The sequence below is a fragment of the Podarcis erhardii genome (genome assembly GCF_964252035.2).
Source record: "Podarcis erhardii genome assembly, chromosome: 13".
NCBI classification, from domain to species: domain Eukaryota; kingdom Metazoa; phylum Chordata; class Lepidosauria; order Squamata; family Lacertidae; genus Podarcis; species Podarcis erhardii.
Window position 1 is genome coordinate 2,963,434 of NC_138502.1, and position 12,309 is coordinate 2,975,742.

The 12,309-nt window shown below is 51.6% G+C and overlaps 1 protein-coding gene across 1 annotated transcript in view; it reads left to right on the plus strand.

The window, feature by feature from the left end:
- The window catches only part of ACAP1 (ArfGAP with coiled-coil, ankyrin repeat and PH domains 1), a 53,758-nt gene that overhangs the window by 15,279 nt on the left and 26,170 nt on the right, over positions 1–12,309 (plus strand). Inside the window, exons 4-10 of the mRNA XM_081835664.1 lie at positions 1,171–1,224; positions 1,603–1,661; positions 3,541–3,724; positions 5,879–5,923; positions 7,435–7,530; positions 9,048–9,122; positions 9,560–9,669. Coding sequence (XP_081691790.1) covers positions 1,171–1,224; positions 1,603–1,661; positions 3,541–3,724; positions 5,879–5,923; positions 7,435–7,530; positions 9,048–9,122; positions 9,560–9,669 — 623 coding nt within the window. The remainder of the gene's footprint in view (positions 1–1,170; positions 1,225–1,602; positions 1,662–3,540; positions 3,725–5,878; positions 5,924–7,434; positions 7,531–9,047; positions 9,123–9,559; positions 9,670–12,309) is intronic.

The following is a 12,309-nucleotide window of genomic DNA, read 5'->3' on the forward strand; positions in this document are numbered from 1 at the left end:
ACATTGCAGTAGTCCAAGCGGGAGATAACTAGAGTCTGCACCACTCTGGCGAGATAGTCTGTGGGCAGGGAAGGTCTCATCCTGCGTACCAGATGGAGCTGGTAGACAGCCGCCATGGACACAGAATTGACCTGTGCCTCCATGGACAGCTGTGAGTCCAAAATGACTCCCAGGCTGCACATCTGGTCCTTCAGGGGCACAGGTACCCTATTCAGGACCAGGGAGTCCCCCACACCTGCTCGCCTCCTGTCCCCCCAAAACAGTACTTCTGTCTTGTCAGGATTCAACCTCAATCTGCTAGCCGCCATCCATCCTCCAACCGCCTCCAGACACTCACACAGGACCTTCACCGCCTTCACTGGTTCTGATTTGAAAGAGAGGTAGAGCTGGGTATCATCTGCATATTGATGGACACCCAGCCCAAACCCCCTGATGATCTCTCCCAGCGGCTTCATATAGATATTAAAAAGCATAGGGGAGAGGACGGAACCCTGAGGCACCCCACAAGTGAGAGCCCAGGCGTCTGAACACTCACCCCCCAACACCACTTGTGAGCGTTGAATGTATGGCGTGGGCAGGAAGCTATACTGACGCGCACCGCCACTGTGTGTTTTTGCCGCATGTGTGTTTGGGGGGGGGGTGTTTAGGTGACCGCACATTGCTTTCCTGCCACTTTGTCCTGAGTAGCCAGACCGAAAGGGGTTCTGCATTAGATGTGGCGGTTTCAAGTGAAACAGCAGCGCCCACCACTTCCCTCTGAGCAAACCGAGGGCTGTTTGTGGCGGGCGAAACAGGAAATGCTTAAGTCTGGGGGTCCGGGGGGGGGGCGTTCAGGTCAGTCTCTAAATTTGGAGCCCGCTTGGCTATTTCTGCAGCCCACAACGAGCTCTGGAAAAAAATTACGGGGAAAAAATGAGATCTAGAAACTTGTTTTTTTTTAATTTTGGGGCTAGCGGAGAAGGCATTGCAGATTCCAGCCTGCAACGTGCCTTCCGTCTCTGCTCTGATCCCCGGATCGTAAGCAGGGGTACCGGGAAACCCCAAACTCTGTGCCCTCTGCCCAACGCCTCTCTTCCTTGCTTGATTTGCTCCCTTCTCGCAGGCGGGGTTGGGCTGGATGACCTTTGGAGGGCCCTTCCTTCCAACCCTGCGATTCCCCTTGTTTTCCAGGAGTGCCTTGAGAAGTTTTCCGAGAGCTTGAAGAAGATGATTGACGGCCACGAGGTGAGCGGCGTCACGCGTCTTTCCGGCGCCCTTCCTCTTTCCCAAAGGGTGCTCAGCCGCTCTGTCACCCTCCAAATGTGGGTGGGGAAAGGTTGAGAACCTAGGAAGGAGTCGAGGACACCCGTCCATCTAGCCTGCACTGGCTGGCAGCAGCTCTCGGTGAAGGGAGATTCCCAACCTGGCTCGCCATAGCAGGGGTTGGACCCCGGACATTTCCATGCACAAAGGAGGCAGAGACCTGTAAGCTCTGGTCCCAACCCAGCAGAGGAAGTCACCTTATGCTGATCTGATAGCTCAATAGTCCCTACACGGACTAGCAGCAGCCCTACTTGGAGGTGAACTGCGGCCCTTTTATCTTCCTGCCTTTCTTTGTCGTAGGAGCTTCTGGATACGACGCAACAGTCCCTCAAACATCAGCTGCAGAGTCTGGTGAAAGAGTATGTATTGTGATTGGGGCGCCCGCTCCGAAGGGTCGGTTTTTTGCGGGGTGGGGGGTACTAGAAGGAAGGCAGCTACAGGTCGGCTGTGGGGGGGGCACTTTTGCGTTTCAAAGGGGGAGGGTGTCGAACCTTTCTCGTATTTCCCATGCTGTATTTGGTCTTTGAGGGTGGATCCAATAGGCACTCTCACATCTTGTGGCGGTGAGTCCCACAGATCACATGTACAACTTGAGCTTATAAGGTCCCCTTTTTGCAGCAGCTGCCTGCTACAATCACCCAGCTAACACTTTCCGTGAAAGAGAAAATTGCAAGCCATAATAATAATAATAATAATTTATTATTTATACCCCAGCCACCCTGGGCGGCTTCCAACAAAATATTAAAATACAGTAATGCACCAAACATTAAAAGCTTCCCTAAACAGGGGTGCCTTCAGGTGTCTTCTAAAAGTCTGGTAGTTGTTCTCTTTGACATCTGGTGGGAGGGAGTTCCACAGGGAGGGTGCCACCACCGAGAAGGCCCTGTGCCTGGTTCCCTGTAATGCATGTAAAGCATGGGTAGGCAAAGTAAGGCCCGGGGGCCTGATCCGTTTCCATTGCCTTCTCAATCCGGCCTGCGGACGGTCCGGGAATCAGCGTGTTTTTACATGAGTAGAATGTGTCCTTTTATTTAAAATGCACCTCTGGGTTATTTGTGGGGCATAGGAATTCGTTCATTTTTATTTAATTTTTCAAAATACAGTCCGGCCCCCCACAAGGTCTGAGGTACGGTGGACCGGCCCTCTGCTGAAAAAGTTTGCTGACCCCTGATGTAAAGCTTTAGATTTTGTGGGCAGTTGCGGTTTTGGCAGCTGCCAGCGCCAAATTTTACTGGTGTTAGCCACCCTGAGCCCAGCTCTGGCCGGAGAGGGCGGGGTATAAATAAAATTTATTATAAATAAAATTATTATTATTATTATTATTATTATTATTATTATTATTATTATTATTATGCCAGGAGTTCCTGAGAGCTGAAACCTTTCAGCTAATCATCCCATAGATTTTAGTAAAACATTTTTGGTAGATTGGCATACAGTGGTGCCCCGCAAGACGAATGCCTCGCAAGACGAAAAACGCGCTAGACGAAAGAGTTTTCCATTTTGGAGGTGCTTCGCAAAACGAATTTCCTATGGGCTTGCTTCGCAAGACGAAAATGTCTTGCGAGTTCCTGCGGGGTTTTCCCCCTCCCCCCCTTTTTCTAAGCCGCTAAGCCGCTTATCCGATAAGCCGCTAAGCCGCTAAAAGCCGCTAATAGCGCTAATCCGCTAATCCGTCAATGGGCTTGCTTCGCAAGACGAAAAAACCGCTAGACGAAGAGAATCGCGGAACGGATTAATTTCGTCTTGCGAGGCACCACTGTGCATTTATTACGTATGGTGCAAAAAAGGAGTGTGGGGCCTCTGCCACGTTGCTTATTATTATCATCAATAATAATAATAATAATAATAATAATAATAATAATAATAATAATATGTTATGTTGTTGTTATGTTATGTTATGTTATGTTGTTATGTTATGTTATGTTATGTTATGTTATGTTATGTTATGTTATGTTATGTTATGTTATGTTATGTTATGTTATGTTATGTTATGTTATGTTGTTATGTTATTTGTACCCCGCCCATCTGACTGTGTTGCCCCAGCCACTCTGCGTAGCTACAAAAGTTGAGGGGTACAACCACCGATGTAATCCGACCTCGTGGAATTGTAGAGCTGGGAGGGGGGCCCTCCAAAGGTCATCCATCCCAACCCCCTCGCGTCTCCAGAAAGGGCGGGTTTCTTTCCGATCCAATATGTCTCCTTGCCGTTTTGCGATACGACCAAAACGTGTGTTTCAGGGACATGAAGCAGTTCAAGGAGACCCGGAAGGAATTTGAACGCGGCAGCGAAAGCCTCGCCAGCGCCTTGCACCACAACGCCGAGGTGCCGCGGCGGCGCCACCACGAAGCCGAGGAGGCCGTGGTCGCCCTGAAAGCCGCCCGAACCACCTTCCGCGCCCGAGCCCTCGACTACGTGCTGCAGGTGGGCCGCTAGCGGGCAGCTTGGACTCCTGGGTCCTTTCCATAGCTGTCAAGTGTCCCTTATTTGGCGGGACAGTCCCTTATCCCAGCGCCGTGTTCCGCTGCTGTCCCTTATTGATGATGTCCCTGAAATTTCCCGGGTTTCAAAGGAAGCAGCTCCTCTCCCTCCCTCCCTCCCTGCCGGCCAGGGAGGAGGGAGGCTCCAACTGTGTTGCTCGGCTGCGTTGCTCACCCAATAAGGAGTCTGAGAACAACTGGGGGGTGGAGCTTGCAGGCCTGGTGCCAATCAAATCGGCCGCCTTGCCTGGGGACTCGCCTTTGCTCAGCGCTTCCCAGCGGAGAGGGGACGGAGGTTTTCCTTGCTGCATCCCCTTTGCCGGGTTGCTGCGCTGTGGGAACCACCGCTTGAGGCTTCGTTTGGCTGCTGGCTGGGCTTTCTGCCTTTGGCTCAGAAGTTGAACATACCTGTGCTGGGAAAATCCCTTATTTTGGCTGCTGATGCCTTATTTTCGAGGCTGCTGGTCCCTTATTTTCAAATCTGTAAGTTGACAGCTATGGTCCTTCCCTCGGCTCTGGGGGAGGGCGGCAGGACCCAGCGGATTCCCCCTCCTGTCCGATTCGGCCTGGGTCTTGGAGGGCCTTTCTCTATGCAAGGAGGGCGTTCCCTTCGGGTCAACCTCGTTGGGGTGGTGTTTTGGGGACGGGGCCAGGACAAAGTGGGCGTGGCAAAGGGGCGTGGCTCTCCTTTTGGTTATTTATTTATTTATTATTTTATTGATACAGCAAGAAAAGAAGAAAGAGAAAACACAAATACCAAATTGCACACAGGAATAACCACAGACATTATATTATATATATATTATATTAGTATATTATATAATATATAATATAATATTATAATATTATATATTATAGACATTATATATACCGTATTTTTCGCCCTATAGGATGCACCGGCCCATAGGACGCACCTAGATTTTGAGGGGGGGGGAAATAAAGGAAAAAAATTATTTCCCCCCCCCCCCAGGCGTGGGGCTGGGGTGGGGGAAGCCCAAGCTTCCTCCTCCCCCATCCCCCAGAACGGGACCCAGAGCGATGCCGAAGCTGTGTGCAGCTTTGGCATCGCTCTGGGAGCTTGCGGGGCTGGAGGAGGGGGAAGCCCGCCGCCAGCCTTCTAACCAAGTTGGGGGACAGCGGGAAAGGCGCGCTGCGCCTCCCGCTGCCCCCCAAGTTTGTGGGGCTGGCGGTGGGGCTCTCCTGAAACCTGGAGAGCGAGAGGGGTCAGCGAAAGCCTGCATCCGCCCCATAGGGCGCACACACATTTCCCCTTAATTTTTGGAGAGGAAAAAGTGCGTCCTATAGGGCGAAAAATATGGTATTATAAACACTAAAACAACAACAACAAGACGTTGACTTCCACCAATCCCACAGCACCTCCTTTATCTCTCATTGTGTCTTCCTGTTTTCCTGTTTTCCTTATCATCTCTGCCCTAACATCTAGATATAAATCCTTCTTTCATATCCTTTCACTTCACAAGGTTATTCCAGACTCAGCCAGATTTCTGCCCTCAAACCTTGACTTTTGAGGTATTCATTTAGGCACTCCCATTCTTTTTTTACTTCGCTTTTTGGTTTTTGTCTTATTATGTCTGTCAATTTGGATAATTCTAAGTATTCTGAGAGCTTACAGAGCCACTCCCCCCTAGTGGGTACCTGTTCCCCTTTCTACCAGGATTCTTGCTGCAGACGTTGCGTATAAGAAAAAAATAGTTTTGTCTTTTGGAATATCACCATTTAAAATGCCTCTGGCCTTTTACTATACGATATTCTTAATATTTTCTTTATTTCTTCCTGTGCAAGAAATGTTTAAAAAGGATAAAATGAAAGTTGGGAGAGGGTCTCTGGGCGAACGGCACGCTTTGCGTTGGGAGCAAAGGACGAAGGACCGAAGCGACGGAACGGGCTTCTCTGTCTTTGTTTTTTTTTAAAAAAAAAATATAAATATTAAATTTTATTTAACATAATTATTGCAAAATACATACAAATACATATTTTTTCAGATAAGCACACAGATATAAAAAAAGAACAAAAAAGAGAAAAGGGGAAAAAGAAAAAATAAGAAGAAAAAATGGAAGAATTCTTCTCTGTCTTTCAGATCAACGTGATCCAGTCGAAGAAGAAGTTTGAGATCCTGAAGTTTGTGAGTACACGACGGGTTGTGGTTCGGTGTTGGCCAGCCAGAAATTTTGGACTACAAATCCTATCAGCCCCGGCCAGCTGCAGTGGCGTAGCGTGGGGGGGTGCAGGGGGGGCCGGCCGCACCGGGCGCAACATCTGGGGTTAGGGGAAATCCACGGGTTAGGGGGCGCAAATCCACGGGTTAGGGGGCGCAAATTACTTGCCTTGCCCCGGGTGCTGACAACCCACGCTACGCCACTGGCCAGCTGTGGACCAGGGGATTAAATCCTGGTTCCTTGGCTGTGCACCTGTACTGTGTGGGGCGCTGGCAGGTGCACTGGAAAAACTGGGTCTCCCATCCTCAATTCAGCCTGTTTTCAGGCTTAGGTCTGAAGCACATGTAGAGAAATGATGGTACCTCTGAGCACATGCAGAGTTCCTCCTGCCCTGTGATAACCAACTATAGCCACCTCCCACTTGTCTAGGCTTTCCTGGTAAAAAAAACAGTGGCTTCTAGGCAATCCCAGAACCCTGAACCTTTTTCTTTTAAAATCATAGATGATGATGATGATGATGATGATTACAGGGGTGCCTCGCAAGACGAAATTAATTCGTTCTGCAAATTTTTTCTTCTTGCGAGTTTTTCGTCTTGCGAAGCACGGTTTCCCATAGGAATGCATTGAAAATCAATCAATGCGTTCCTATGGAGACCGTCCGGGGACAGAGGGAAAGTGCCGAGCGCCTTCCCCTCTGTCCCCGGACCTGTTTAAAGCAAGGGGCGGCGGGGAGAAGATTGCTTCTCCCCGTTGCCCGCCCCGCAATCTCCGGGGACAGAGGGGAAGGCGCGCGGCGGACCTGTCCCCGGACCTGTTTTAAACCAAGGGAAGGGGCAGCGGGGAGAATCGCTTCTCCCCGTTGCCACCCCTTGGTTCAAAAGGGGTTCGGGGAGAGAGGGGAAGGCACGCTGCGCTTCCCCGCTATCCCCAGAGCTTGCGGGGCAAGCTTCGTTTTGCGAAGCAAGCCCATGGGGAGATGCGTCTTGCGAAGCGGCTAAGAAAATGAAAAACTCCTTCGTCTAGCGAGTTTTTCATCTTCCGAGGCGTTCGTCTTGCGGGGCACCACTGTATATTTATACCCCGCCCATCTGGCTGGGTTTCCCCAGCCACTCTGGGCGGCTTCCAACAGAACACTAAAATACAATAACCTATTAAACATTAAAAGCTTCCCTAAACAGGGCTGCCTTCAGATGTCTTCTAAAAGTTTGGTGCTTTTCCAACAGACCAGCTCCTACCCCGAACCGTTTTCTGCGCCTGCTGATTATGCCAAAAGCTATTTAGGAATCTGTGCCCGAGTTTGCTTTCCTCCTCTTCCCTCCCTATTCCCCTTTCCTTGCGTGTTGTGCTTTTCTTTGTTCAAGATTATAAGCCGTCAGGGCTGTCTCATTTTAACCAACCGTATAGCACATCGCTCTTTTCAGCCAAAGAGCCGGGTGCGAACGCTGGTAACGTCAGCAGCTGCTTCCTGTTTTTCCAGATGTTGACGTTCATGGAGGCTCAGTCATTCTACCTGGAGCAGGGGTTCCAGACGGCGAAGCGGCTGGAGCAGTATCGCAAGGACCTGGCGGCTCAGGTGAGCGCCCGGAGGAGTCCCGGGAGGGTGCCAGGTTCGAAGGAAGCGGCGGGGAGATGGGCGGGCAGGAAAGAGATAATGTTCTCCTTCCTCTTCCATAACACTGGAACTCAAAGACAAACCGACAAAGCTGAGCATTGGAAGATTTAGGACAGATGCCCAGTTAGACTGTGGAACTCCCTGCCACTGGGTGGGCTGTAAAAGAGGATTGGATAAATTCACAGAGGAGCGAGAGCTATTGATGTTTACCAGCCGCAGTTCCTATGCTCTGTCACCACTGTCAGAAGCAGGAAAAGCTTCTGGATAGGGTTTGCTGGAAACGGCAGGACAGGGGAATGGCTCTTGAGTTCGAATGCTGCTTGCTGGGCCGCTGGCTTGATTCAGCAGGCTTCTCGCTATGATTTTCTCCTGCTTGCCTCCTGGCAACTGCTAGAGGGAGAGGGAGGAAGCTGGCTTGGGCGGTGGGAGGCTGGGGAACCAGCCCTGTCAGCAAAGAAGAATCGGATCAAAACAGGATGCAGGAATTCAGATTCCATGCCGGCTGCCGAAATGCAGCAACCTCTGAGCTCTGCTTCTGGCTTTTTGAGGTAGGCAACTTAGCTGATAGGAGATTCTTTGCAGAGTGCATGTGATCGCAAGACCGGCGAGAGGGAAAGCTTGGAGGCGGGTGGAAACGATTTGGATGTTGGGAGGAAAATGCTGGAATTGGGGGTTTCTGATTCTGGGTTCTCCAAGCCCATAATGAGGACTAGGACCCTGACATGGCCGGAGGTGCAGCTGTAAGGGTTAGTGGCAAGTGACTCCTGCAGGTATAGTGTGGATTATTTCCGGTGTTGCTCCCCTAGCGCGGGAAGCCCTCCGGAAGGCTGTTACAGCCTTGGCCGATGTGATAGCCTCCCGATGTTGGACTACAAGTCCCATGCTCCAGCGCAGCTCAAACATCTGGAGGGCACCGGGTTGGTGAAGGCTGCTCTGAGCCAGCATTCTTCGACCTTGGGTTGCCGTTGGACTGCAGCACCCATCATCCAGGGCAGTCGGCTGAGCTGACTCAGGATGATGGGATTTGTAGTACATGTGGAGATCGGCGAACCATCGATCATTTATAATCATTTATAATGAAATGATTTTAGAATGTTTTATCATTTTACTGTTGTTAGCCGCTCTGAGCCCGGCTTCAGCTGGGGAGGGCGGGAGATAAATAAATTTTATTATTATTATTATTATTATTATTATTATTATTGACTCCCATCATCCTATCAGCCTTCCATGCTCCTTCCTTAAACTCCTTTCAAATCTGTTCCCCCCCCCCCCAGTTATGGTTATTCCGAGTTCAAATCTCGCTCCACCGTCTTCCTGGCGGAAGTGACATTCTGTGTTGCAGGGTGACCCCAGATCTGTTGTTTTGGCTGGAATGGGCCTCCCTCCCCAGTCCGGCGGGCAGAGAATGCCAGGCAAACTTTTGTGTGAGAAAGGGACTCAGGCGTCCGGCCTCATCTCCCCTCCCTCTCTTCCTCCAGCTCGATCAGTTGGTCCTGGAGTCGGCCCGAGAGAAGCGAGACATGGAACAGAGGCACACTGTGATCAAGCAAAAGGTTTGAGCCCTCTCTGTGTGTGTGTGCCTCAGTTTTGCCTTACGGAAGCCGCCCAGTTAGGGGAGGCGGAGCTTCCGCTTGGAGAAGTTCTAAGGGGCGGGGCTTGGGACAGCTGGGAGGAGTCTTGGAGCATGGGGCGCGGTTCCGAAATGCAGTCGGCTGGGCTTGGCAGGGGAGCGCCTGAGACTTGGAGTGTGGGCGGAGCTTGCGGGCGAAGGGGTGGAGCTTGTGGCGGTGGGTGGAACAGCACGGGGCGGGGCTTGTGGGTGGGTGGGAGGAGTCTAGGAGCGAGGGGCGGGGCTTGGGCAAAATCAGAAGAATAGAATTGTAGCAATAGGTTAACACTCACGTCGACTTTAGGAGCATGTGGCTGGGCTGTTTCTTTGGGCATCTTTTCTTTAATTAGGTGGGTCTGCCCCCCTCCCGTTCTTCCCCAGGACCTGTCCCAGGAAGACGTTGTTCCCGAGGTCCGTACGGAGCCCGGAGGGGTGGTGATGGAAGGCTACCTCTACAAACGGGCCAGCAATGCCTTCAAGACCTGGAGCAGGTGAGCAAGGCTCCCCGTCTTCTACACGCACCTTGCGGCGCTCTCTAGCAGGACAGGTGAGGTTTGAGGACATTATTTATTGAGGTTATCTCCAACCTCAATAAACGTTTGGGGATGCACAGAGGAAACACAGTTTACAGTACGTTTCCGAGCACAATTCAAAGTGTTGGTGCTGACCTTGAAAGCCCTAAACGGCCTCGGCCCAGTATACTTGTATGCCTCCAAGGGCCTTCTGGTGGTTCCCTCGCTGTGAGAAGCCAAGGTACAGGGAACCAGGCAGAGGCCTCCTCGGTGGTGGCACCTGCCCTGTGGAACGCCCTCCCACCAGATGTCAAAGAGATAAGTAACTATCGGATGTTTAGACAACATCTGAAGGCAGCCCTGTTTAGGGAAGTTTTTAATGACTGATGTTTTATTGTATTTTTAATCTTTGTTGGAATTCGCCCAGAGTGGCTGGGGAAACCACCACCGCGCCAGCACCAAGAAGGCCCTCTGCCTGGTTCCCTGTGACAACACTTCTCTAAGGGAGGGAACCGCCAGAAGACCCTCGGAGCTGGACCTCAGTGTCCGGGCCGAACGATGGAGGTGGAGACGCTCCTTCAGGTCTACTGGGCCTTTGAGGCCGTTTAGGGCTTTCTAGGTCAGCACCAACACTTTGAATTGTGCTTGGAAACGTCCTGGGAGCCAATTTAGGTCTTTCAAGACCGGTGTTATGTGGTCTTGGCAGCCACTCCCAGTCACCAGTTTAGCTGCCGCATTCTGGATTAGTTGTAGTTTCCGGGTCACCTTCAAAGGTAGCCCCACGTAGAGCGCATTGCAGCAGTCCAGACGGGAGATAACCAGCACATGCGCCACTCTGGCGAGATAGTCTGCGGGCAGGGAGGGTCTCATCCTGCGTACCAGATGGAGCTGGTAGACAGCCACCCTGGACCCAGAATTGACCTGCGCCTCCATGGACAGCTGTGAGTCCAAAATGACTCCCAGGCTGCGCACCTGGTCCTTCAGGGGTACAGTTGCCCCATTCAGGACCAGGGAGTCCCCCACACCTGCCCGCCCCCTGTCCCCCAAAAACAGTACTTCTGTCTTGCCAGGATTCAACCTCAATCTGTTAGCCGCCATCCATCCTCCAGCTGCCTCCAGCCACTCACACAGGACCTTCACCGCCTTCACTGGTTCTGTTGTTCCTGCTTGCAGGGTCTGCTAGGCCTCTGGCTGGTCACAGTGAGAACTGAATGCTGGGCACGATCCACCAGCAAGGCTCTCCTTACATTCCTCATGAGCAGGATGCAGCCTGAGTTGCCAAATGCTCTGGTTACTCACGTTCCGCCGCAATTCCTTCCCTCCCCTGCTAACCATAGCTGTCAACTGTCCCTTATTTGGTGGGAAAGTCCCTTATCCCAGCGCTGTGTCCCACTGCTGTCCCTTCTTGATGATGTCCCTGAAATTTCCTGGGTTTCAAAGGAAGCAGCTCCTCTCCCTCCCTCCCTCCCTCCCTGCCGGCCAGGGAGGAGGGAGGCTCCAACTGCGTTGCTTGGCTGTGTTGCTCACCCAATAAGGAGTCTGAGAACGACTGGGGGGTGGAGCTTGCATGCCTTGTGCCAATCAAATCGGCCGCCTTGCCTGGGGACTCGCCTTTGCTCAGCGCTTCCCAGCGGAGAGGGGACGGGGGTTTTCCTTGCTGCATCCCCTTTGCCGGGTTGCTGCGCTGTGGGAACCACCGCTTGAGGCTTCGTTTGGCTGCTGGCTGGGCTTTCTGCCTTTGGCTCGGAGGGGCTCAGAAGTCGAACATACCTGTGCCCTGAAAATCCCTTATTTTGGCTGCTGATCCCTTATTTTCGAGGCTGCTGGTTCCTTATTTTCAAATCTGTAAGTTGACAGCTATGCTGCTAACCCAGTGGCCTGTGGCCAAACTGGATTTGCAGATCTTTGCAGCCCTCCAAGCCATAACCGGCCCCCCAGCAACGCGACTGTCTGTGGTGCAATCGATACACATTATCTGAGTGCAGGATCAGCACCTATTGGCTAGTGCCCGAGGCGTATAATCTCCCCCCTCCTTCCAATACCTGGAGAAGTTTTTGCAGCCTCTCATTATTCCGAAAGTATTTGTAAGGGTCAGGACGTACCTGTGCTTTTAGGCACTGGAAAGAAAAGAACAGGTTACCATCCGTCCATCCCCCGCCGAGCGAGACTTACCCCCAATTCAAGTATGCCTTGTTTTCCTTGAAAATATTGCTGCCGAATCTTTATTGCTCAAAGCCACCGTTGTTTTCCTTAGAAGTGAAATTGACTAGACCTCGGAGGTCCAGTCAGTTTCTCCTGAGTAAATATCTTTTCTTTATTTTTGTTAGATCGTTTTTATTAATTTTCCAATAAAAGAAATCCAATTAACATATCATATCATAATCCAATGGGACGCAGGTGGCGCTGTGGGTAAAAGCCTCAGCGCCTAGGGCTTGCCGATCGAAAGGTCGGCGGTTCAAATCCCTGCAGCGGGGTGCGCTCCTGTCGTTCGGTCCCAGCGCCTGCCAACCTAGCAGTTCGAAAGCACCCCTGCGTGCAAGTAGATAAATAGGTACCACTCCGGCGGGAAGGTAAACGGCGTTCCGTGTGCTGCGCTGGCTCGCCAGATGCAGCTTTGTC